The sequence below is a fragment of the Schistocerca gregaria genome, chromosome 5 (genome assembly GCF_023897955.1).
Source record: "Schistocerca gregaria isolate iqSchGreg1 chromosome 5, iqSchGreg1.2, whole genome shotgun sequence".
In the NCBI taxonomy this organism is placed as follows: Eukaryota; Metazoa; Arthropoda; class Insecta; order Orthoptera; family Acrididae; genus Schistocerca; species Schistocerca gregaria.
This window is the reverse complement of record NC_064924.1, coordinates 644082948-644110321: the sequence shown is the minus strand read 5'-3', so window position 1 is coordinate 644110321 and position 27374 is coordinate 644082948. Positions and strand designations below refer to the sequence as shown.

The 27374-nt window shown below is 41.3% G+C and overlaps 1 protein-coding gene across 1 annotated transcript in view; it reads left to right on the top strand.

The window, feature by feature from the left end:
- The first annotated feature begins 311 nt into the window (after nucleotides 1-311).
- The window catches only part of LOC126272466 (sialin-like), a 220739-nt gene continuing 193676 nt past the window's right edge, over nucleotides 312-27374 (top strand). Inside the window, exon 1 of the mRNA XM_049975344.1 lies at nucleotides 312-574. Within this exon, the coding sequence (XP_049831301.1) occupies nucleotides 546-574 (29 nt within the window). The 5' untranslated portion in view covers nucleotides 312-545. The remainder of the gene's footprint in view (nucleotides 575-27374) is intronic.

The following is a 27374-nucleotide window of genomic DNA, read 5'->3' as shown; positions in this document are numbered from 1 at the left end:
TATGTAATTAGTTTCCTTCCCTTGCGTTATCACAGATAAACAACGTGGCCATAATTCTGTATTACAAAGCTCAAATTAAATTTTAATTCAGTGGCAATATGGGTTCTATATGGCTCGTCGCAGGAGTGTCTATGATCTCATTTCCTACCATGTCACATCAACTTTTCATCATACGTCTTTATCTCCTCAACAATCGGCACCTATTGCTAAATTTTTATTTCATGTCTGCCAAGATAAGCTCAGAGGAAAGATAATGTTTGACACTCGAATTCATTCTTTGTCTTTATCTCAGAGATAATCGTATTTCCAATGATAATTTCTGTGGCTGATGATCCCTTCACAGATACTGAACTCAGATTGTTATATTTTCACTCCTGTCTAGCAGTGATACGACAGTAATCTGAAATTCCTGTTGTGCTCCGAGTTCGGTGTGAAACAGATCAAAGGTGAAGGTACCGGTAGTCGCTATAGAGGCAGATGAAAGTGATGTGAACTGTAAGTTACCATCTGCAAACACACAGTTCTCGGCCTAAACGTGTGATTCGATGTTGGGAAGGCTCTTCAGGATATCCAGGTATGTAATTACTGTCGACCAGCTTTCATAGCAATGTGACGACAGATGGCATAGAACCTAAAAATTACTCTAGACGTAATACATACTTCACGTCCGACATGACTAGCAGAATATTATGTCTTCCAAATTTCTACCTTAGGATCGACGTTAATTTTTATACTTCATATGTAACTTGCATTAGTACGAAAAAGCCCTCGGTCATCGGATTCTCTCGAGTTTTGGTGCAGGTACACAACCACTGTTAAATAATCCCTTTCAGCATTTGATTGTAGTTAAATATACGAGTCGCAGCTAAGTCTTAATCCAGTTCTTAGAGAGAAATCAATAGTATACACCTTCCAAGGTTTATTTCTCTCCTTTTTCTTTATACTGCTCCTCATATTTCTTAGCTTTCAGTGTACGAATCTATCCAGTATTTCGAATCTGAGCGCATTAAATTTATTACGATTGATAAGTTGGAACGTAGTTTCTCTGCCCATTATTAACAAATGTTTTATCCTCATTTTGTTTCACTCATTAGACGATTTTAATTTTATTATGACGTGCACGCTCGCGCGTGGTCGTGTGTGTGTGTGTGTGTGTGTGTGTGTGTGTGTGTGTGTGTGTGTGTGTGTGTATGTGTTTTATCAAGGACGAACACATCCACTGGTAGGTTCTTTCCCGCTTTATTTGTTAGTGGTCAAGTAGTCATAGATTTTTATGTTCTTATCTAATTATTAGATTTTATATCGGTAATTACTCCGTGCTATGACCATCGGTGTTGTTTTAATGCATTTATAGAAAATTATTAATAGTTGTGAAGTTCATTCGCCCATGAAAAATATTTACAGGTGCTAATAACCTTCATGTTGAGTGTACATGTTGTATACGCGGACAAGAAAAAAAAATCCCGGATATTTCCCGCGTTTCCCGGTTAAAAAAACAGTTTCCCACATGAAAGTACATTTCTTCCAAGGTGAAAAGGTCAAAAACATGGAAATTAAAATCAGAAAACTGAAACTAATGACATGTTAGCCTTCCGTAATTATGTGAATGTATTTTAATTCACTTGATAGCTCCCAACCACAGATACCCGTTTTGTTTCCATTGGATGTGAAATGTGTGAACGAAGAGAAAATAGCAAAACCACTATTCGTAAACAATGCTAGCGTGGAGACTAACCACCTCCCCACTACAACCCATGCTGCTATTCCTATGCGGCAATCTGGCAGCTTGGGCGCGCCAGAAAATTTTTTCCGGGTAGCATCTGGCTGCTCGTTGCTACTGCTGATATAGCTAACAGCCACATGTCAATTAGTCGGAAGCGAGAGAAGGTACTGCCCATACGCAACTCAACTTGAGCCCGAGGACTACTTCTCAAACGAACTATATGTAAACAGTTGTGACGTCACGCTCGTCGGCAGCGGTTTATTGTTATTAAGTATTCCATAGTCTTCATCCTAAAATCATTGACACATTTCGCAGTATATGAGTTCTTACGAGTCAAAATTACAAAAATTTAACTCAAGTCTCAAACAATGAAAAATTCACGGAATTCTAAAAAATTCCCGGTTTTCTCTCGTACGAAAAAATTCTCGGGTTTTTCCCGAATGTTCCGGAGCGTATACTCCCTGGTGTACTAAACCCAAACAACATTTTATAACCTCAGATTAAAAGTAGATATTTACATTTAAAAGAACCACTCAAAACACTGGACTACAGGTATTTGAGGTTCTGTTTTCTCCAGTATCATTAACATCACTGTTAGGGCATTTGGTATTAAAACGGTTTCTGCACTTGTAGCAAAAAACATCCCTCCTAGCCGCGCGGGATTAGCCGAGAGGTCTGAAAGCGTTGCAGTCATAGACTGTGCGGCTGGTCCCGGCGGAGGTTCGAGTCCTCCTTCGGGCATGGGTGTGTGTGTTTGTCCTTAGGATAATTTAGCTTAAGTAGTGTGTAAGCTTAGGGACTGGTGACATTAGCAGTTAAGTCCCATAAGATTTCACACACATTTGAACATCCTCCCTACCTCGATGTTGGTGTCCCACGTTATTTGACAACAGGGGTGCAATGTTATTTCTAAATGACGACACAGACGTCCCATTTCGGTGAAAATACTTTTGATTACTTCGTCAAATTTTCACTAAAGCACTGCCAGTGGTTACCTCAAATGGTTCAAATGGCTCTGAGCACTATGGGACTAAACAGCTGTGGTCTTCAGTCCCCTAGAACTTAGAACTACTTAAACCTAACTAACCTAAGGACATTACACACATCCATGCCCGAGGCAGGATTCGAACCTGCGACTGTAACAGTCGCACGGTTCCGGACTGCGCGCCTAGAACCGCGAGACCACCGCGGCCGGCAGTGGTTACCTCTTCTTCCATATTGAGAAGCTTTCTTTTAATTACTTACATCTGTCGTCATAGGAATTCCTGAATGTCCGATGGCCATAATCGTCGGAGAGTAGTTTGCCAGTAATCTTGCTAACAATTATGAACCAATCCATTCAACACTTAACCACAAATCCAGTTCCAAGTAATTCTGGCAATTTCCTATTACTTGATTTACATAGCTTGTCACTGAACCACATTTTTCTAGACGAACTGATATTAATGTTCTCAATAAGTTTATTCTTCTCTGTCACGTTATATTCTTTGTACACTACGTCATGTAGCACTCAGCGCAGTACAGTGTGTGAGTAATCAAACAATGATTCCGGTTTCTGTTATAAGTCCGCTGTTGTCAGTGCTTCTTTGGCAAACACATGCAGGGACTAATTAATAGTAAGTTTTATTTTCGCCTTGAAATTGGCATCTTTGGATACATTTTGCCAGTTCTTCGAGAATAAGCACGTTCTCTATTGCAGCCCAATCTCCGTAATTTTCAAGTCGTTTCAACTTTGGCACATTAACCAAATAATTCGTTGCCATTCTTGAGTAAAGCAACTGTTCTATTAAACAACAGGGCCCCGGGTTGGGCCCATAGCTGTTGAGAGTTCTAATGCTTGTAGGTACACATGGTTGGTGACTAATTGTTTATTGGTCCGCTTCATCATTTTTGTACATAGAGACAGATTAATATGAATGTGAATACTGTCAGTAAATTATTTCTATTGAGAAAGCTGATAAATGTAATACTGTGCTCTTTATTAGACCACTTCAGGTTGAAACAAACTCGCACTTTGCACTGGACTGAGTACTGCATGGCGTATTTTACAAAGTATATGAAGCGATACATAAAAAGAGGCAACAGCCGGTACCCATTACAAATAGACAGACAGTCAAGTGTGCAGATCCTGAGACTAAGCAAAGACATACAAAGATCTTGGCTCATCCAAGTCCACAGATATTCATTTGAATGCTTTCGACTAAACTCGACACATTTATTTGTATTTATTTTCCTTAACCTAATTAGGTACGAGAAGCTGTCCGAAAACCACACTCAGACTGATCGATGTACAAGAAGATCGCTAACATGGGTGTGCATTATATCAAAGTCTAAGTCACCTTCCTGTCTCACAAGATGGCGCCTCTGTGATATGTAGAGATAATGCATACCTCCAGAGTGGGAGCAGGGGTGGGGGATGTAATGCTGTCAGCCACCACAATGAGGATGAAGTATATCTATACCTCACACTAAAGCATTTTTTCTCACTTTCAGGTAAAACATACAAGCTGACCATTGTTGCGGCTGCAGCGCAATAATACAATATGGATCCAAGGTATGAGAAGCTGTCAAGAGAACCTTATTTTCATTGCTGTTGATTTATCTTCGTAGTAGATGTAGGCCTATGGCACAATAAGGTCACAAGAAGTCATGTGAGTTCGGAGATAGTCGCAGATTAGTTTACCTGAGTTTTAACAGGTTTGCCGACACATTCATTTTAACGAAGCATGTCGTTGTGCGTGCAGACTATTAGAACAATCAGGAAGATGTACAAGAAGTATTATCTTACCCGCCTTCCAGTTACGTGATGCGTGCTTGGTAGAGCACATCCTGCGACGGCACACAGTTTTAACTTTTATCACACACAAGCCAGGTTGCATACACTCTGCACAGAGTAAGATAAGTCATCCTCAATGACTCACTATTTTAATATAGTCGATTCATATCAGATGAGTCCTATTACTGAACAGTGTAATATTACTGTGTGGGCGGAGCATGGTTTGAGGCCCGAGCGACACAACCCGCCGCTTGGGGCTCAAAGCTGAGATGGGCGCCGGAGTGCAAGATTTGTATACGGTGTGTACCACAATTAGTAGCTAAAACTGATACGGTTGAAAATGTACGGGGAAAGTAGGAGGGGGGAGCGATATGCCAAATGAGAATTCGCATGTATGTAAAAACGCTCTCTTACCGGCCCTGTGTGTGGGACATGTTAAAATTACGCGCCGTAAGGGTCTTGAATCCAGATATAATTTAATACTTTAAACAGTGCACAAAGGGACAACAACAGGAAAATAAACATTTACGCTTTTTAAGAACCTTCAACATCGCAGCGCGTCAGAAATCGTTGGTTAATATATTAAAAAACTGAAAACCCGCCTCTACTGCGAAAAAAACATCTAGTGTTAACCCAGGTTTCGGCGTAGATAACTACACCTTCTTCAGAACAATAAAACCCACAAGTGCCTAAGAAGACCTATGTCAATGATTAAAAGAACACCATAGCTATACATTTACAAACGAAAAAGAAAAGGAAACACAAACAGTACATACGTACAAAGTCAAAACCACTACTTAATAGTTTACACTCCACCTCACACCGGCGTATGTTCGATGGACCATGGCCCGCCATAAACTGCAGCTACAAACGGTCGCTCACTTACAAGCCTGACCCGCTATGTATGCACACGCGCAAGACAAGGGAAGTTACTTGAATGCGCATGTGCATACAAATACGAGAAAGTTTATACATGTGTCGGGGCTAAATAGCCGGATGGATAGAATGGATAGAATAAGTGACGAACTAAAGAGGAGATGAAACCCAAAAATTACCACACACGGTTGCTTATGCTAGGAAAGAAACAGATATGAAGCTATGAAGCTACCTATGACAACAGGAGGAACTCTTAAAAACTATACCTAAAGCCAGTAGTTAGCCTGGGGGGGAGGGGGGGGCTGAGGGGACGTAATCTAAAGACGTCGTGGTAATAAAGATATAGGGATAAAACGTGAGGTGTTCAACAGGCTAAAATCACCTTTATCGTAAAAGGAAAATGAGGATAAAAAGAAAGAAGATGAACGGCTTCACCAACTGCGCTCGCCAATCAGCGCACGCATGTGAAAATCTCCAGATCATCAGATTTACAAGTGTTAAGAACAAATTAAAGGAGCGAAACTTTCAAAAAAATTTCTGTTTCTTAGTAGGAGTTGGTCGTTAAGGATATTGTCTTCAGCATGTTGCAGATGCTCGTCTTCAACATAGGTAATTTTCTTTCTCTCTTTTTTTTTAAAGGAAAAGGACAGTCAAGCGCTTTGTGAAATTATTCCCTAACAGAAAGAAATGAAACCAATTAGAGAAACAGGGTGTTGAATGAAAAACCGCTACCAGTCACAATTGAAGGTATTTATTTACAGCACGACCGGTTTCAGGCTTTTGCCCATCTTCAGGTGCTTACATTCAGAAACATGTGACGTTCAATGATGGAGTTCACTGTTTAAATAAAAAGAGAATATGATAACTAATAAAACCGAGCGAACCAAATGCAAATGAGAAGTCGTTTATCCGAAAACTATTCCTGTACTTACATACAGATGGATTATCCATATTGTTGTCACGCTAATCTTGCAGTTTTTGGTCTTGTGTTCGTTCTTCTTCACATAAAACTTTTCAATTTCACTTATTGTTTTGATATTTGCACCACTATAAGCATGAACTCTTTGATTTACAGACGCTACTTTCATTTTTACACTTTTATAAGCGTGAACTCGCGACATTGAACGTCTTTACATTTAGATACAGATTAGCATTGGTCTCAAAGTTAAGAATATCATAAACAAAAACCTGCAAAACCAAAAGACAAACAACTGTGAATCCAAAGTGTTAAGAAATATTAATAGAAAACTGTCTGTAAACAAAGCCCTTGTAGTGAAGTCTGACAAAGGTAATTCAGCTGTTGTTATGTATGAATATGAATATATCAACAAAACTCTAGAATTTTTCCATAAGAACAACATAAATGAAATACAGAAAGACCCCACTTCCAAATTTCAAACCAAGCTAAGGAAATTAATGAAATCCTCTGACTTCCTGTTGTCAGACTCTGATGTCCTAAAATGCCTTGTCATGAATCCCTCAGCACCAAAACTACGGTCACAACCAAAAGTCCACAAGGCAAATTGTCCTATACGCCCAATCGTCAATTCCAGAAACAGTCCAGCATACTTCATCAGCAAGAAGCTTAAAGACATTCTCAGTAATTTCTATACTTTTGAAAATAACTTCTCAATCAAAAATAGTTATGAACTTGTAGAGCACATCAAAAACATACCAATACCAGAAGGTGCCATATTTGCTTCAATGGACATAGTAAACCTTTACACCAACATACCTATACAAGACACAATTATGATAATTAAAAACAACCTACTGAAGCACCAAAAGCTATCCAAAGCTGAGATATATGAACTAATTGAACTACTAGAACTAATTCTTTCACATAACTATTTCACCTTTAATAATAAAATTTATAAGCAAGAAGATGGTCTTGCAATGGGTAGCAGTTTGGCAGGAATCCTAGCAGACATTTACATTAATCACATAGAAAATCAGTTCTTCAACTCAAACTGTTTATTTAAAGATAAAATAATTTACTACAAAAGGTATGTAGATGATACCATCATCCTGTACAATGGTACGAGTGAGGAAATTGAAAAACTTGCAGATGGCCTCAGTAGCATGCACAACAACATTAACTTCACCGTAGAACACCAAGTAGACAAAGGAATTAATTTTCTTGATCTTAATATTTCAAATATAAATAAGAAACATGTTTTCCAAATTTACAGAAAACCCACCACCACTGATGTTGTTATAAATAACTCTTCCTGTCACCCAGTACAACATAAAATGGCATTTTTCAGATCTACACTTAATCGTGTACACAAAATCCAACTCAGTCCTCTTGATGAACAAAAAGAAATTAACATTATAAAAGGAATTGCAGACAGAAATGGATACAGCCCAGATATAATTGATAAACTTAACAATAAGATCAAAAAGAAACATTGCACACCTCCTAAACCAGATTCACAAGCTGAAACACAAACATTTGCCTGCATCCCCTTTTTTGGAAAAATTTCATACCAAATCGCCAACCTTTTTCGTAACAGTGGCATCCAAATATCCTTCAGCATCAACAATAAGCTACAGCAGCATATCATTCACAGTAGCAAAACCAACAGCCAGTGTCATCACAAGTCAGGTGTTTACAAACTCTTATGTGACAACTGTCCACAATACTACATAGGGCAGACAGGAAGAAGTTTCACAGTAAGATACCGAGAGCATATGGATGCATTCCGCCTAAACAACTTTGACAAATCAACCTTTGCAGCACATCTAAAAGAACATGGCCACTCAGCCACAGCCATTACAGACAACTTACAAATATTACACACTGTCAGCAAAGGAAAGAAAATGAACCTCCTTGAAGAACTTGAAATTTACATGTACAGCTCAAACTCACCACACCTCATTCTAAATGAACAAGTCGACCTTGCAAACAAATCATTCCTAAACATCTTTCATGAAATATTTCAAAACAGAAACTAATTCCTTTCTCATGACCACTGAATTTGTAACAGCTCTACAGTAATTCACATTGAAAACAGATCAGCTTATATTCACTCTAAAAACTTTTTGAACCCAACATCATTTACCTACAACCATTTTGTATATTATAAATGTCAGTGTAGTCCCACAATCATACAACAGTTCTCAATTTCATAATTTGTAATAGCTGTTTATTTCTATGTAACATATTTGTGCCTATAATTCATAATTTGTAATACCTTTCTGTTTCTGTATGTGTAACATATTTGTACCTATATTTCGTAATTTGTAATACGTTTTCTGGTTCTGTAAGTGTAACGTCTTTACACTTCTTAGATCTAAGCTCTTTGACCAAAACAGCTGTATCTAAATGTAAAGACGTTCAATGTCGCGAGTTCACGCTTATAAAAGTGTAAAAATGAAAGTAGCGTCTGTAAATCAAAGAGTTCATGCTTATAGTGGTGCAAATATCAAAACAATAAGTGAAATTGAAAAGTTTTATGTGAAGAAGAACGAACACAAGACCAAAAACTGCAAGATTAGCGTGACAACAATATGGATAATCCATCTGTATGTAAGTACAGGAATAGTTTTCGGATAAACGACTTCTCATTTGCATTTGGTTCGCTCGGTTTTATTAGTTATCATATTCTCTTTTTATTTAAACAGTGAACTCCATCATTGAACGTCACATGTTTCTGAATGTAAGCACCTGAAGATGGGCAAAAGCCTGAAACCGGTCGTGCTGTAAATAAATACCTTCAATTGTGACTGGTAGCGGTTTTTCATTCAACACCCTGAAAGGAACAGTCACGTAGTTCATCTGCATCCATTATGGATAAAATTCAATTAATTAGAGAAACATTTGACGCTCCTTAGAATGATGCCGGAAATTATTTACTGCAAATGAGGTGCCGTCTGAGAACAAGCTTTCTCTTTCCTGATATTTCTATGGAAAATTTTTGAGATTGGGAAATGGCTGGAGCTCCTTTAAGCCTTTGGGCACAGAGGATAGAAATATGTCAAGGCCACACGACAGCAGACTGTGCGATCTACATAATCCACCAGACAAACACCCTCCAATACCCTTTAAAATTCTAGGATTCTATGTTAAACATTGAACTTTAAATTCTTAATCTCTCTTGACGTTCATGTTTTGGAGCATCATTCAAAGGCGCGTCAAATGTTTCTCTAGTCAGTTTATTTCTTACTTTTAGACAAATCGTTTCGCAAAACATTTGAAGGGCTTTATTTAACTTTTTCTTATTTTCTGGTTTTGTTCAATAAGCATGATGTTTTTGATATGTTACTTGCCTTTCTAGCCTCTTCTGTTCTCTAAATGTCCTGGCCGCTCGGGGTAGCCGCGCGGTCTAGGGCGCCTTGTCACGGTCCGCGCGGCTGCCCCCGTCGGAGGTTCGAGTCCTCCCTCGGGCATGGGTGTGTATGCTGTCCTTAGAGTAAGTTAGATTAAGTAGTGAGTAAGCTTAGGGACTAATGACCTCAGCAGTTTGGTCCCATAGGACCTTACCACAAATTTCCAAATTTTCTTACTGTCCTGAATTTAATACTTGATTCGAAGGGAGTCATTCTGATACTTAAAAATCACACCAGAGTAATTTTTTTTTTGCAGTAAGAAGCTAGACTTTGAAGAGATCTCTAGTTAATTTTTTATTAATTACCATAATTACTTACAAGCAATTAAATACTTTTTTCAAAATTACGCTCACACTGGTCAACTTGATATCTCATTTATCCGTTTACCACTCATAGCGTGTGTGAAAATTCAGAATTTTTTTTTTACATCGAATCGCTACTTAAGTTTTACTCCACTGTTAACTTTCCCGCAATTAAACCTTGTTTGCAAGCCTAAAGCTCACACTTGTCAACTCCATACCCATTTTGCACATTTCTCACTCTTCGTTTGGCTATGAAACTTCGGCAAAAATCCGTAGCGTAATTTATAGGTAATAATTTACAGGGATTCCGCTAAAACATTTGACAAAAAAAGTCACCTTCATAAGTGTCGTCTGCTTCCCAAATTCTTGCACATGCTTCATGCGACCACATTTTTCATGGTGACCAACGAATAGTTCTCGTTAAGAGTTACTCCGTAAGAATAAGAATCTTTCAATTCTTCGTTAGTAGTCATATTTTTTCGTCTCTATTTCCTATAAATCTCTCCGAAACAGGAGCTGGTTTTATGTAAAATATTCCTCGTTGGCTTCTTCCGCAGATTATTATATTTATCCATCAAATGAGGCATATAAGTCATTGCAGAATTTGGGCATCAACTAGATTCTATTGTTTTATTTATTTATTTTTGCTCCATCATGAATTGTGATGTGTTACTGCATTTTTATTGATGCTAGTAGGAAATTCATTACAAAAAACAGTTATACTTATCTCGTGATATGAATGACTTTTTGGCGTATTCGTCAAATCACAAAAATTGAACTGCTCGTTCGACCTCAAGTGTACTGCTTTTAACTGCAATCTTTGCTGTACATTAGAATGCAATGCAACATCTGTCTTCTTTGACGTAAGGAAATCCAAATCTGCGGGAAAATTTGGGGCAAGGATCTGGATTCCAGTACACTGAAATGCTTTGATATAATTCTCAGTCCGATTTTTTAAAAGTTTAATTCTCTTGGTCTTTGACGTTCACATTATTCACATTAGTAATACATCTGATGATTCTAGCAAACATACTTTAACACATACAAACTGCAAAGTAGGTGAGAACCATAGCTACGTGTAGGTAACAGTTTGTCAAAAGCTCCCTGATTATTTCATAAATTTTTGCGGTGTCTGGTGCGAAGACAGCTGTGGGAGTCTACAAAAAATACGGAAAATTGCAAGTAGAACTCAGGCACCTATAGTTCGTACAAATTTAATTATGTTTACAGATAGTTCATCCCTCCCGATGAATCGAGAATCTAGACGATTTTTTCCTGTTATCGATATGGATACTGGCAAGATGTCGGTCCGGGAATTCCAACACTTTAGAAAATGAGAAAAACATTCTTTTTCGTGTGATATGATTACAAATTTTTTGTTTTTCTTCCTTTACTTGCACCGTGAAACCTTGGTTCTTGCCAAATTTCATTGAGCTAGGTCAACAGGAAATAACTTCAAGGTTTTGATGCGTGAGTATGCAAGTCTCAAAATATGTGGCACAAATGGCCGTATCTTTTAATTTCATTGACTTTGAAGCTTAAATTTTTACACCGCTAAGGGACCATAGGCCTTAGTACGTGACATACATTTCAACATCATACGTCTACCGGCTTCTGAGGCAAAGGGATGTTATCAGACAGTCAGACTGACAGATAACAAATAACAAAAAATATTTTTTCATGTGATATAGTAACACGTTAACGAGTTCGTGTCTTTTCCTCTACTTGTACTTTGAAACCTCGTTTCCTGTCGAATTTCATGGTTCTAGGTCAAAGGGAAGTACCTCAGACGTTTCCATGAGTGAGTTTGGGAGTCTCAAAATGTGTGACGTAAATGGCTGTGTCTTTTGATTTCATAGGCTTAGAAGCTTCAATTTTTTATACTAGCAAGGGACCTTAGACCGTTGTCTGTGACACAAATTTCAACTTGAAACGTCTATCCGATCTGAGAAAAGGAGTTTTTAATAGTTGGACGAATAGACACCAGACAGAGGGACAAGAAGGTGATCTTATAAGGGTTCTGTTTCTACCGATTGAGGTACGGAATGTTAAAAATTAAGTGTTTTCTATAGCAAAGAGTTACACTATGTCATCAGAAGTATCCGGATACCTGGCTGAAAATGACTTACAAGTTCGTGGCGCCCTCCATCGATAATGCTGGAATTCACTATGGTGTTGGTCCACCCTTAGCCTTGATGACAGCTTCTACTCTCGCAGGCATACGTTCAGTCAGGTGCTGGGACGTGTCTTGGGGAATGGCAGCCCATTCTTCACGGAGTGCTGCGCTGAGGAGAGGTATCGATGTCGGTCGGTAAGGCCTGGCAGGAAGTCGGTATTCCAAAACATCCCAAAGGTGTTCTATAGGATTCAGGTCAGGACTCTGTGCAAGCCAGTCCATTACAGGGATGTTATTGTCGTGTAACCACTCCGCCACAGGCTGTGCATTATGAATAGGTGCTCGATCGTGGTGAAAGATGCAATCGCCATCCCTGAATTACTCTTCAACAGTGGGAAGCAAGAAGGTGCTTAAAACATCAATGTAGGCCTGTGCTGTGATAGTGCCATGCTAAACAACAAGGGGTGCAAGCCCCCTCCATGAAAAACACGACCACACCATATCACCACCGCCTCCGAATTTCACTGTTAGCACTACACACGCTGGCAGATGACGTTCACCGGGCTTTCGCCATACCTGCATCCTGCCATCGGATCACCACATTGTGTACCGTGATTCGTCACTCCACACAACGTTTTTCCACTGTTCAATCGTCCAACGTTTACGCTCCTTATACCAAGCGAGGCGTCGTTTGGCATTTACCAGCGTGATGTGTGGCTTATGAGCAGCCGCATGACTATGAAATCAAAGTTTTCCCACCTTCCGCCTGTCTGTCATAGTACCTGCAGTGGATCCTGATGCAGTTTGGAATTCCTGTGTAATGGTCTGGATAGATGTCTGCCTATTATACATTACGACCCTCTTCAACTGTCGGCGCTCTCTGTCAGTCATCAGGCGCGGTCGGCCTGTACGCTTTTGTGCTATACATGTCCCCACACAAGTGACACCCGATTACCTTACCACGTTCTCGAAGTCCGTGAGTTCCGCGGAGCGCCCCATTCTGCTGTCTCACGATGTCTAATGACTGCTGAGGTCGTTGATATTGAGTCCCTGTCAGTAGGTGGCAGCACAATGCATCTAATATGAAAAACATATGTTTTTGGCGCTGTCCGGGTATTTTTGATCTCATAGTGTACTTGTTGTTCGCCATTACGTTCATACACTGCACTATGCTATTGAATCCCACGAACAACGAACAAGCTGGGCAGTTTTTAATAATGTCTCTACTGTGGAAGTGATTGGAGAAGTTTCCCTGGTGCAAACGCATCCTTGAGCTTGACATTAGATATCGCCCGCTGAGTGTCAAACCCGTAAACTACGATTTTATTGGACAGAACGATCGGGCTGCGTTATCACTGGCAGCGTCTCTGCAACCGTCTTTCTTGCCACGTGTTATATTCCCTCGCTTTAAGCCCAGGAACGTATTCATAAGTAGTAGATTGTGGGATAATTAAGCCACTGTTGTGGCTGAGACCTTTTCAAGGATGTTCACATGCTTGTTTTGCTGAAGCCTTTGGTACAATGGAATACAAGGGATGTTCACCCAAGTTCCACACTGATTTAGTCAACCACCTTTCACATTTGGTGGAGTGTTGGGAACATGCCGATCCGTTAAACTACCCTAAATGCGTTCCATACAGGACGTGCCACCTTATATTCAAGTGTACTTGCGTGTGGATTACTTCTCGGCCAGAAACTAGGGGATTCAAAACAAGCATTTTTAAATGGTTTCAGGAAACAGGGTTCATAGGATGAAAGTTATGTGTCATATGTGGTTAAGCGATTCTTTAATGGATGTCAGGAGCATGGTTACAGATGATAACCTCCAAATTCGTTTGACTTATCATTCGGCTGGCTACAGACTGTGGCTGGTTTATGCTTGCATGCACGCTCCCCTACGTACGGTAAGGCAATCACAGAATATGGACAGTGAATTCACAACAAAGAGTATGTATGGTACGTGGACCATAAAAGGCTGCGGTCACCATTTGGCCAGAGGTGTCCACTGTCGAGCGAACGTCCCCATACGCCAGAAATCACTCCAATACTGTCACCTGGCAGATCCTAGCCGATGCCAAAACTTCCCAGGTTAGGGTACAAGCATCGAAATATAGCGCCTGAAATACCCCAGACTCGATAAGGGCACTGAAATTGTCACCACCCCCTTTTGATAGTTCACCCCCTGTGTTCATAATTGGTTGACGACACCAAGGCCTGCCAGGGAAAACCTGTCGCTTCGCATCTGTCCAGAACAGTGAGGATGTCAGTCTTCCTGCAATTGGGAGATTTTCAACATGGACAGCAGCGATTTATTCGGGCATCAGAACACACCAGACAATAGCGGAAACGTCGGGGAAGAAGGCCAGTGTTCACTCTGTCTGTTTGCCGGGGGGCTCATCCGAGATGTGGAGGAGGCCCTACCGGCGGCGATAGAGAGCACTGGGTGCACCCGACTGCAAATTGCTGCTCATGTCGGCACCAATGACTCCTGCCGTCTGGGTTCAGAGGTCATTCTCAGTTCGTACAGGCGGTTGGCGGAGTTGGTGAAGGCGGAGAGCCTCGCTCGCGAGGTGGAATCAGAGCTAACTATTTGTAGTATCGTTCCCAGAACCGATCGCGGTCCTCTGGTTTGGAGCCGAGTGGAAGGCTTAAATCAGAGGCTCAGACGATTCTGCGGAGAGCTGGAGTGCAAATTTCTCGACCTCCGCTATCGGGAGGAGAAATATAGGGTCCCCCTGAATAGGTCAGGCGTGCACTACACGCCGGAAGCGGCTACGAGGGTAGCGGAGTACGTGTGGAGTGCACGTGGGGTTTTTTTAGGTTAGAGAATTCCCTCCCTAGGCCCGACAAGACGCCTCCTGAGACGCGGCAAGGCAGGAGTAGGCAAAATGCAACAGGGAATAACAATATTAATGTGCTAATAGTAAACAGCAGGAGCGTCTATAGAAAGGTCCCAGAACTGCTCTCATTAATAAACGGTCACAACGCCCATATAGTACTAGGAACAGAAAGTTGGCTGAAACCAGACGTAAACAGTAATGAAATCCTAAACTCTGATTGGAATGTATACCGCAGAGATAGGCTGGACAGTGAAGGGGGAGGCGTGTTTATAGCGATAAGAAGTGCAATAGTATCGAAGGAAATTGACGGAGATTCGAATTGTGAAATGATTTGGGTGAAGGTCACGGTTAAAGCAGGCTCAGACATGGTAATTGGATGTCTCTATAGGCCCCCGGGCTCAGCAGCTGTTGTGGCTCAGCACCTGAAGAATAATTTGGAAAATATTTCGAGTAGATTTCCCCACCATGTTATAGTTCTGGGTGGAGATTTTAATTTGCCGGATATAGACTGGGAGACTCAAACGTTCATAACGGGTGGCAGGGACAAAGAATCCAGTGAAATATTTTTAAGTGCTTTATCTGAAAACTACCTTGAGCAGTTAAACAGAGAACCGACTCGTGGCGATAACATATTAGACCTTCTGGTGACAAACAGACCCGAACTATTTGAATCAGTTAATGCAGAACAGGGAATCAGCGATCATAAAGCGGTTACTGCATCGATGATTTCAGCCGTAAATAGAAATATTAAAAAAGGTAGGAAGATTTTTCTGTTTAGCAAAAGTGACAAAAAGCAGATTACAGAGTACCTGACGGCTCAACACAAAAGTTTTGTCTCAAGTACAGATAGTGTTGAGGATCAGTGGACAAAGTTCAAAACCATCGTACAATATGCGTTAGATGAGTATGTGCCAAGCAAGATCGTAAGAGATGGGAAAGAGCCACCGTGGTACAACAACCGAGTTAGAAAACTGCTGCGGAAGCAAAGGGAACTTCACAGCAAACATAAACATAGCCAAAGCCTTGCAGACAAACAAAAATTACGCGAAGCGAAATGTTGTGTGAGGAGGGCTATGCGAGAGGCTTTCAATGAATTCGAAAGTAAAGTTCTACGTACTGACTTGGCAGAAAATCCTAAGAAATTTTGGTCCTATGTCAAACCGCTAGGTGGATCAAAACAAAATGTCCAGACACTCTGTGACCAAAATGGTACTGAAACAGAGGATGACAGACTAAAGGCCGAAATACTAAACGTCTTCTTCCAAAGCTGTTTCACAGAGGAAGACTGCACTGTGCTTCCTTCTCTAGATTGTCGCACAGTTGACAAAATGGTAGATATCGAAATAGACGACAGAGGGATAGAGAAACAATTAAAATCGCTCAAAAGAGGAAAGGCTGCTGGTCCTGATGGGATACCAGTTCGATTTTACACAGAGTACGCGAAGGAACTTGACCCACTTCTTGCAGCGGTGAACCGTAGGTCTCTAGAAGAGCGAAGCGTTCCAAAGGATTGGAAAAGGGCACAGGTCATCCCCGTTTTCAAGAAGGGACGTCGAACAGATGTGCAGAACTATAGACCTCTATATCTAACGTCGATCAGTTGTAGAATTTTGGAACACGTATTATGTTCGAGTATAATGTCTTTTCTGGAGACTAGAAATCTAGTCTGTAGGAATCAGCATGGGTTTCGAAAAAGACGGTCTTGTGAAACCCAGCTCGCGCTATTCGTCCACGAGACTCAGAGGGCCTTAGACACGAGTTCACAGGTAGATGCCGTGTTTCTTGACTTCCGCAAGGCGTTTGACACAGTTCCCCACAGTCGTTTAATGAACAAAGTAAGAGCATACGGATTATCAGATCAATTGTGTGATTGGATTGAGGAGTTCCTAGATAACAGAAGGCAGCATGTCATTCTCAATGGAGAGAAGTCTTCCGAAGTAAGAGTGATTTCTGGTGTGCCACAGGGGAGTGTCATAGGACCGTTGCTATTCACAATATACATAAATGACTTTGTGGATGACATCGGAAGTTCAATGAGGCTCTTTGCAGATGATGCTGTGGTGTATCGAGAGGTTGCAACAATGGAAAATTGTACTGAAATACAGGAGGATCTGCAGCGAATTGACGCATGGTGCACGGAATGGCAATTGAATCTCCATGTAGACAAGTGTAATGTGATGCGAATACATAGAAAGATAGGTCCCTTATGATTTAGCCACAAAATAGCAAGTCAGCAACTGGAAGCAGTTAATTCCATAAATTATCTGGGAGTAGGCATTAGGAGTGATTTAAAATGGAATGATCATATAAAGTTGATCGTCGGTAAAGCAGATGCCAGACTGAGATTCTTTGGAAGAATCCTAAGGAAATGCAATCCGAAAACAAAGGAAGTAGGTTACAGTACGCTTTTTCGCCCACTGCTTGAATACTGCTCAGCAGTGTGGGATCCGTACCAGATAGGGTTGATAGAAGAGATAGAGAAGATCCAACGGAGAGCAGCGCGCTTCGTTACAGGATCATTTAGTAATAGCGAAAGCGTTACGGAGATGATAGATAAACTCCAGTGGAAGACTCGGCAGGAGAGACGCTCAGTAGCTCGGTACGGGCTTTTGTTGAAATTTCGAGAACATACCTTCACCGAAGAGCCAAGCAGTATATTGCTCCCTCCTACGTATATCTCGCGAAGAGACCATGAGGAAAAATCAGAGAGATTAGAGCCCACACAGAAGCATACCGACAATCCTTCTTTCCACGTACAATACGAGACTGGAATAGAAGGGAGAACCGATAGAGGTACTCAGGGTACCCTCCGCCACACACCGTCAGGTGGCTTGCGTAGTATGGATGTAGATGTAGTAGATGTAGATGTATTGACTGTGAAAGCCTCCTACTCCTTTTTCTTGACTTAAACTGAAAACGTAAGGTATATGAGTGCAGTAAAATGACCTGAAAATGTTCTCTTTTTGTACAGGCCGGCCGAAGTCGCCGAGCGGTTCTAGGCGCTACAGTCTGGAGCCGCGCGACCGCTACGGTCGCAGGTTCGAATCCTGCCTCGGGCATGGATGTATGTGATGTCCTTAGGTTAGTTAGGTTTAAGTAGTTCTAAGTTCTAGGGGACTGATGACCTCAGAATTTAAGTCCCATAGTGCTCAGATCCATTTTTTATACAGAATGTTGACACAAGAATAATTATTAACGCTATCTGACCGTTACTTAATTGAAATATTCGGAAGTAGGAAGTGCTTTCACTGTTCATCGGAAAAAAGGGGGAGATTGAACGAATATTTTAACGAAACCCAGATCACTATTACACCTGCCATGATACATCAGTGTGAGTGCGACCTCCCTTGTAGGCAGATTCCGTGCTATGAGGCTATGCAGTCTCACTCGGTAAGCCTAACGCCAATCCACAAAAGGAACATATATTCAAGTCAGACCTAGTCTCGAGCACCACCAAGTCCCTCCAGCGCTGAGTTACCTTACTGGCTATAAAAGCATGCAAAGAATTCAAAATGTTCTGCTGATGGCAGTTTTTTTTTTTTTACTAATAATTCAGCTGTAGCAGCAGAAAGCGCATAACTTTTCTCAGATCAGATATTGTTTCAAGAAAAATATGTGAGATCGCGTAAGAACAGCTAAAAATCGTGAAGTTCATGAATGACTGTGGAAGGACATTAAATTGAAAACGTTTAGTGAAATTCCTGATTATTGACAAGTAACTCAACAAGCAATGTACAACAAAAAATTGCTTTTCCTCTCTGACGAAACAGTAAACTGGTTACTTCATTCGATGTTTAAAACGGTCACTGTAAATCCTAACCTAAAATGTTCGTATTTAAGGTTACATTAGTCCTATAATGTTCCACATGGTGGACAATTCCAAAAACATGAAACTGAGAACAAAAGAGAACTCCATACACTCTAAAATCACTTTGTAGAATAGGATATCCAACAGTAGGATTTGCAAACAGCACAAGGTAAAACATTCATTTCAAGAATAGTCGGAAGACTTCCACCTACTTGCCTGGGTCGTGACTACACTCTGTTCAGGAACTCCAATAATGAACCACTCATCCACTGCTGGGGAAAAACAAAGAATGATGTTTTAAAGCAATCCCCACCACCTTGAAGGGTAAAAACAACTTAATGCTCCTGGCTGAAGCTAGTTGAATAACTGGTTTATTTCGTTTCACAGAAACAATTTTTGTAACTTTGGTTACGTTTCTGAGAAAAGTCTCCATTAGAAATTTCACTAGGAGAAAATTTATATCCGTTATCATATTAGTAAAAAAAAGAAAGAGGAATTGATACTAAACTCTTATTATATCTTTCCTTATATTTGCGTTAACTGACTCCGTATATGCAGGCAAACAATTTCCGTGCCTCTTAAACGTAACGATATCTTCAGCACACAAGAAAAGGCATGGGTATTAAATATTTTATCTTCAACTACAATAGTAAAAATATCTTTACCAGCGTTTCCGTAGTTTTTGAGTATACAGGGTGAAAAGTATTTAAACCGACAAACTCTGGGACGTTGTAGGGGTCATCAAAACAAATGTTTTTCCCTAGTGTCATTTTTTCCTATGAGGAGTATTTAAAGCGGTAGAGAACGATATCTCTGGCAGAAAATTAATTAAACCAACAAACACTTTTCCATTTTTTATGACCAAGAGACAACACATTAACACAACCCAATTTCAATTACAGTAGATTTTCAAAAATGCCTTCATTGACACGTAAACAAAGGTTACACTGTCGGATCATGTTCTGTCTGACACGGGTAAAAACCCCAGGAGTATCCTGAATTGCTCCTGCTGCTGCTACTATCCGGGCAACCAGATCCTCTTCTGATGCAACAGGAGTTGCGTAAACAAGGTTGCTCATCTCTCCCCAAACAAAAAAATCCAAAGGGGACATATCTGGGGACCACCTCTGCCAAACCACGTTTCTTGGAACCGTCGGTCCAGGAATCGACGCACACGACGACTGAAATGTGCTGGCGCCCCATCACGTGTTGTCTTGTAGGGAGCGGGGCGTCTTCCAGCAATTTTGGCAATGCTCTGGCGAGAAAATTGTAACAGTGCCTGCCATTTAATGGCCTAGGTAGCAGATACGGCCCAATTAAACAGTCCCCAACAACACCGACCCACACATCAACGAAGAACCGCACTTTATGACCGGTAGTAACTGTGGCATGTGGGTTATCTTCACTCCAAACATGCGAATTGTGCGTATTGAAGACTCCATCACGCCCAAACGTTGCTTCATCGGTAAACAACACAGAGGATGGAAATGTAGGATGCATTTCACACTGTTTCACGTACCATTGTGAAAACTGTGGTCTGGGTGGATAATCAACTGGTTCCAGGTTGTGGACACGCTGTAAGTGAAATAGACGTAACAATTGCTCTCGAAAGACTGTTCGTACATGCGTCAGATTGGTCCCAATGTTAAGTGCAATTGCACGAATGCTGATTGAAGGATCCCTCTCCACATGCTACAAGACAGCTTCCTCAAATTGCAGCTTTCTTACCGTGCGACTGCGTCCCTGTCCAGGTAATCTGCTAAATGACCCAGTCTCACGCAGAAGTTAGTACACAGCAGAAAAGGTCGTATGATGCGGGATACGGCGATTAGGATATTGTTGTTGATAAACCCGCTGTGCAGCTCGTCCGTTGTGGTGCGCTACGTAGTACGCACCAACCATATCAGTGTACTCACTCCAGGTGTATCGCTCCAATAGTAAACAGAGACAATGCACTACTACACTGGTGCACAGCAGTTGCCTACAACTGGAGAGCGTAATACGCCCTCTAACAACTGAAGATCATAATATGGCTTCTAACAACTGAATACGGTCTCCACCAGTTGAAATAATCCTCATAGGAAAAAATGACATTAGGGAAAAATATTTGTTTCGATGTCCCCTACAACCTCACAGAGTTTGTCGGTTTAAATACTTTTCACCCTGTAGACAATTATATGTGGTAACGTCAGATTCGGTCGTGCCTATAAAATTTCAGTTTATCATATTGCACGAGATAGCTGACTAAATCGCGTTAGTACAATTAAGTGAGATCAGTATCACAGTGAGTATGGGTTTCTACAGGTAAATTATTCCCTAAAAGTATCCGTGAAACAATAAAGAGCGGACAGTGATTAAAACTGCGCGCGCTCAGCGTCTTTGTTAGTTAGCATCTTACTGAAAGGTCACTGAGACTCGCAACTCTGCGATTTAATTTACATGATATTATGTTGTTTATTAGGATTGTGAGGCATTCATAGGCTTGTAGCGTACTAAATCAACTGCTCTTGAAAGACTGGGTAGTCTGGAGCTCGAAAAAAGAGATTTTGCTGCTCTTTGATGAAAGCGTAATAGAATTCTTTACGAGTTGCTTTCTGCTACCAAATGAATTCCTGCATTTTTAACACCTCTGCAAACTGGAGAGCTATTTCAAAGCTCCTTCCTTTGTTAATGTTCTTAATTTATCAGATAGACCTTTCACATGATGCTAGAGAACATCGTCGAATTTGACAGGGAATGGAGACATTAAACGGCCGAGTTCAAAAGAGAATTTAATTCCCTCACTTAGTTCTGAAGCAAAACCGCGATTAATCGTGAAGATTTTAAGTATTCTGTAGACAATTGCTGCATCTGCATCCGATGATTAGCTGTTAGCACGTGACCAGATTCATTCATCGTTTCTGTGCTCTCTTTGCGTCCACAGTGTCTACTTGATAGTCGAGACAGCATTTACATTTTTCAGAAATAGAAACAGGCATAAAACACAGACGTGGAATGATCTGTACCAGACTGCCATGTTGTTCAGTTCAATTGTGTGTGAAATCTTAAGTGACTTAACTGCTAAGGTCATCAGTCCCTAAGCTTGCACACTACTTAACTTAAATTATCCTAAGGACAAACACACACACCCATGCTCGAGGGAGGACTCGAACCTCCGCCAGGACGAGCCGTACAGTCCATGACTGCAGCGCCCTAGACCGCTCGGCTAATCCCACGCGGCGCTGCCATGTTGTGGACTCATCAAACAATGGAAATATGGCACTTCCAGCATTTCATCATTTTTTGAACAAAAGTAAATTAAAATAAATGTCATAGCATAATTTTTTCGGGTTATACCTACATTTGTAATAACATTAACCAAAATGTTCATTTTAAGTCCGTTTTTCAGCATTCCGTCCCTCAATCGGTAAGGACGGAGCTCTTATGGGATCAGTTTGTTTCTCTTCTGTCTGACCGTCCGTTCGACGGTTAGGAACCCTTTTCCTCAGGAACGGGTAAACGTTTTGAGCTGCAATTTATGTCACACCCTAAGGCGAAGCAAAAAAAGTTAAGCTACGTCAATGCAATCAAGAGATACGGCTATTTACTGTATGTCACATATTTTGATACTCGTAAACTCACCCATGAAAACATATTTGGTACTTCCCGTTAACCTAGAATCGTGAAATTTGGCAGGACGCAAGGTTCCACAGTACAAGTAAAGCAAAAGAAAATCCGAACATTGTCAATTTGTAATTATATCACACGAAAAATAATTTTTTTGTCATTTGTTATCCCACTGTCTGTCCGCCCGCCTGTTAAGACCCTTTTTTTCTCAAAAACGGATAACCATCTGACTTTAATATATATGCGACCTACTGAACTATGGTTCGTTGGCGCCGTAGAAAATTTAAGCTTCTAAATCTATGAAATCGAAAGATGCGGCCATGTATGTAACATATTTTGAGACTTGCAAACTCACTCATCGAAACCTATGGGTACTTCCCGTTGACCTATAATCGTGAAATTTGGCATAGAGCAAGGTTTCACAGTACAAGTAAAGGAAAAAAAGCCGAAAGTTGTTAATTTGTAATCACATCACACGAAAAAAAAATGTTTTTCTTTGTCATTTGTTATCAGACTGTCTGTCCGTTTGTTAAGAACCCTTATTCCCAGCTACTGGAGGACGTAACAAGTTGAAATTTGTGCCACAGACTCAGGTCTACGGCCCCTTAGCGCTGTAAAAAAAATTAAGCTTCTTCACCAATGTAATCAAAAGATACGGCCATTTGTGTGACATATTTTTATATTTTGTCATTAAGATGTCGATAAGAGGCAAAAATCGTCAAAATTACTGATTCCCGGCATGGATGAATTATTCGTATATATAATTAAGTTTATACGGAACCCACGGTCCTACTCGCACTCATGGGATTTTTTCTACTCTTACAAAAATCACGTCCAACAACATAAAGTCCATGCGCTTCAGGGGTTTAAATTGTGACATTGATTTCCACAACACTTAACTGCTACGAGTAAAGAGTAACAGAAAGTATGTGTTGCCATGTCCTATGACTGTTAACAAACGGTATCTGACAATTTCTGTCCGATCTCCTAGTCTGCAAATGACACTGAAATTTCCGGTGAAAAGGGTACCTTTTGATGTAGCGCACATTAAGATTTTCCGCAATTTGAATATATTGAATGAAGGTCATTTTTGGTGTAATACAACTAATACTGTCTGCAGCTGCTTAATACGAATATTTTTCTACAACCCAGTCGAACATCTCGTCCATCTACAGCAACGTGATTAAAACATCCACGCTGTACTTGCTTCAATAGCTATCACTGTCCTCGGTCAGTAAACATACATGTTCAGCCCGAGCGCCAACTGAAGGCCAGCGTACAATTCTCGCTGTGTTATACACACAGTGTGAGTAAGACTGTTGCTGTGTTTGGTAGAGAAGTGCCCACATCACGAGCAGACACGAGTGGGCGAGAGCCAGTATTACTGTGAACGTTGTTAAGCTTGTTCACGATAAAGAACGTCGAATTTACGAACAGGAAAAATAAGATGTAATTGGAAAGGAGAATGGGCCATTTGTATATATGTCACACGCTATCATAATACAAAAGTGCTGCACGAAGTTAACAGAATTACAAACCGACACACTGGAGAAAATTAGTAGTGACTCTGAGTTCTGTATAGAGAAGAAACAGCATATTGGTCTGAAATGTCACATCCAGCAACAGAAGGAACTACACTCATGCTCATAAATTAAGGATAATGCTGATACATGGTGAAACAACGCTCTGGCGGGCGGCTTGCGGGTTTAAATCACCTCGGGGTATGACCATGCGGTGCGTTTGACCTGCGGTCGCCGCACATTGGCGCTGGCAGCAGTCCACATACGCAGAGGTGTGTTGGTGCATGTAAGAGTACGGTGCAGCGAGTAAGTGTGCAGACGTTTTCAAACGTACTAATGGTGACTGTGTGTTGAAAATGGCTCAAAGAACATATATTGATGACGTTATGAGGGGTAGAATACTAGGGCGACTGGAGGCTGGCCAAACACAGCAGGTCATATCACGCGCCCTGCATGTGCCACAAAGTGTGATGTCAAGATTACGGCAACAATTCCAGCAGAGAGGAAACGTGTCCAGGCGCTACAGTACGGGACGTCCACAGTGTACAACACCACGAGAAGACCGATATCTCACCATCTGTGCCCGCAGACGGCCACAGAGTACTGCAGGTAGCCTTGCTCGGGACTTTGCCGCAGCCACTGGAACAGCTGTCTCCAGACACACAGTCTACAGACGACTGAACAGACCCCGTTTATTCGCCCGGAGACCTGCAAGATGCATTCCACTGACCCCTGATCACAGGAGAGCCCGTAAAGCCTGGTGTCAAGAATAAAGTACATGGTCATTGGAACAGTGGTCCCAGGTTATGTTACGGACGAGTCCAGGTATAGTCTGAACAGTGATTCTCGCCTGGTTTTCATCTGGCGTGAACCAGGAATCAGATACCAACCTCTTAATGTCCTTGAAAGGGATCTGTGTGGAGGTCGTGGGTTGATGGTGTGGGATGGGTGGCACCTTCCTCCTGATGGATGATAACGCACGGCCCCACCGAGCTGCCATCGTGGAGGAGTGTCCTTGAAACAGAAGATATCAGGCGAATGGAGTGGCCTGCCTGTTCTCCAGACCTAAACCCCATCGAGCACGTCTCGGATGCTCTCGGTCGACGTATCGCTGCACGTCTTCAAACCCCTTCAGGAGCTTCGACAGGCACTGGTGCAAGAATGGGAGGCAATTCCTGAGCAGCTGCTCGACCGCCTGATCCAGAGTATGCCAACCCGTAGTGCGGCCTTGTACGTGTGCAAGATGATCATATCCCATACTGATGTCAGTGTGCATGCTCAGTAAACAGTGGCGTTTTGTAGCACATGTGTTTCGGGACGGTTTTCTCAACTTGTCACCAATACCGTGTTCCCTATGTGGCAATGCTATTAGCGCCAGTTTTGTGTAGTGCCACGTTATCTGGCACCACATTCTGCAATTATCTTTAAATTATGAGCATGAGTGTTGTAGTCAAAGTGAACATCCAAATAACCCTCCCCCCCCCCCAAAAAAAAAGAAAATAAATGAAGAGCAAGTCTGATACGGAGTATCAATGACGGAACACTGGAAAAAATTTATGAGGATCATTAAACCCGAAGTTACAGTCCTCCTAAGGAACTAATAAACCGTTATAATTGCATCGTTCGTAATCCAAATGCAATATCATTTTGGACTGTATGACATGCAAACGGCAAGGCCCAAGTCACTTAAAGAGAAATATAACATCAAAACTGAAAACCTTAAGAGAATATGTAAGAAAGCAGTTTGACAGAGCTAGAGTCTATGCATCAGTAGTCCAGTACTGACACATTCAAGCATTGGGCGTGGAAGCAACTAGATCAGTTGCTCCGGACAGTTCTGAAGCTTCCTTGCATTTCGTCAGTACCTCGATAGAAGAATAAAACATTAATTCCAGTTAAAACACTATGGCTCGCAAACGGCTGGAAGAAAACCAAATCATTATGGAAACTCCAGAAACAGTTGTGACAGATGTGATCATGTTCATTAACGACGAAAACATAAGTAACTGACTCTTGTTGTATAGTGACCAGAGCTTTTTTTTTTACGAAATGTTGTCTTTTTCAACAACATCACAAAGAAGCTGTTGTGGTACAGTCTTATGGTATACCCACAAATGTGTCTGTGTCCATTTATGTTACATTACCGAGCAACCTTTGCATCTGTTTGCAGAAAACATTGGGAATGCTTGGTCCACAGGTTCCAAAGAAACTCGCAGCAATATGGCCATAGAACATCTGTCTTGAAACGACTAAAAGTAAAAAAATAACTAAAACGAGCAATTGAAAAGTTGTTTACATTTGGTCCTCCGTGAACATGTTTGCGATTCCTGGTCAGGACATAAAGACTACAATTTGCCCGAAGAATGTTTTACTAACAAGGACATTACGTTATAGATATTTCTGCCAAAGGTAAAGTCTGGATATTTTTAGGCAGTACAAACTCAGTGCGAGACATTTTGTGGATTTTGTCGGCCTGCTAACTGACGAACCACACGTGACGTTACATGATCGATATTTCATCACCCCCCCCTTCACATTGTTATCTACGATCATCTTTCTCCAACGAGATACAAAGCTATGTTAATAGATTCGTGAAAGAGATGTCCTGACGAAGTTGACTCTCTTGTTGCATCATTTGGTAACGTGATCACTGTGGCTTTTGAAACAGAACTTCTGCAGTGTGGAAGCACCGAAAGCGACGTGGCATGCCCATATCTTGCCCTTTCTAAGTATGCATACTGTTCCATACCGCAGTATTCTGTTCACTGCATTGCTTTAACGGTAGGAGTCCGTTCCAGTAAAATGGTTCTGGGCATGTCGCCGACACCCAAGGCGAAACACTGGCAGTTTTATTATATATGACGTGGTCAAATAATAATTATTTAAATCAAACTCTACATTTGCAGTTTGCTAGCGAACAAGGGAAAAACATACAACACAACAGCCACTTTTACTTTCGGGAATACGCTGTATGTCCATAAAGCGGCGAGAATGGTTTTATTCCTGGCTCATAAGCGATGTCTGGCCAATAGCTACGCTTACAGCTTGCAGTAACAACTGTAAACAGCAGTTGTACATTCGACCACTCATTTATGGAGATGTAGTGTTAAGCAGTGGGCGTGCGACAGTATGTTGTCAATGTTGTTGTTGTTGTCTTCAGTCCTGAGACTGGTTTGATGCAGCTCTCCATGCTTCTCTGTCCTGTGCAAGCTTCTTCATCTCCCAGTACCTACTGCAACCTACATCCTTCTGAATCTGCTTAGTGTATTCATCTCTTGGTCTCCCTCTACGATTTTTACCTCCACGCTGCCCTCCAATGCTAAATTTGTGATCCCTTGATGCCCTCAGGACATGTCCTACCAACCGATCCCTTCTTCTAGTCAAGTTGTGCCACAAACTTCTCTTCTCCCCAATCCTATTCAATACCTCCTCATTAGTTACGTGATATATCCACCTTATCTTCAGCATTCTTGTG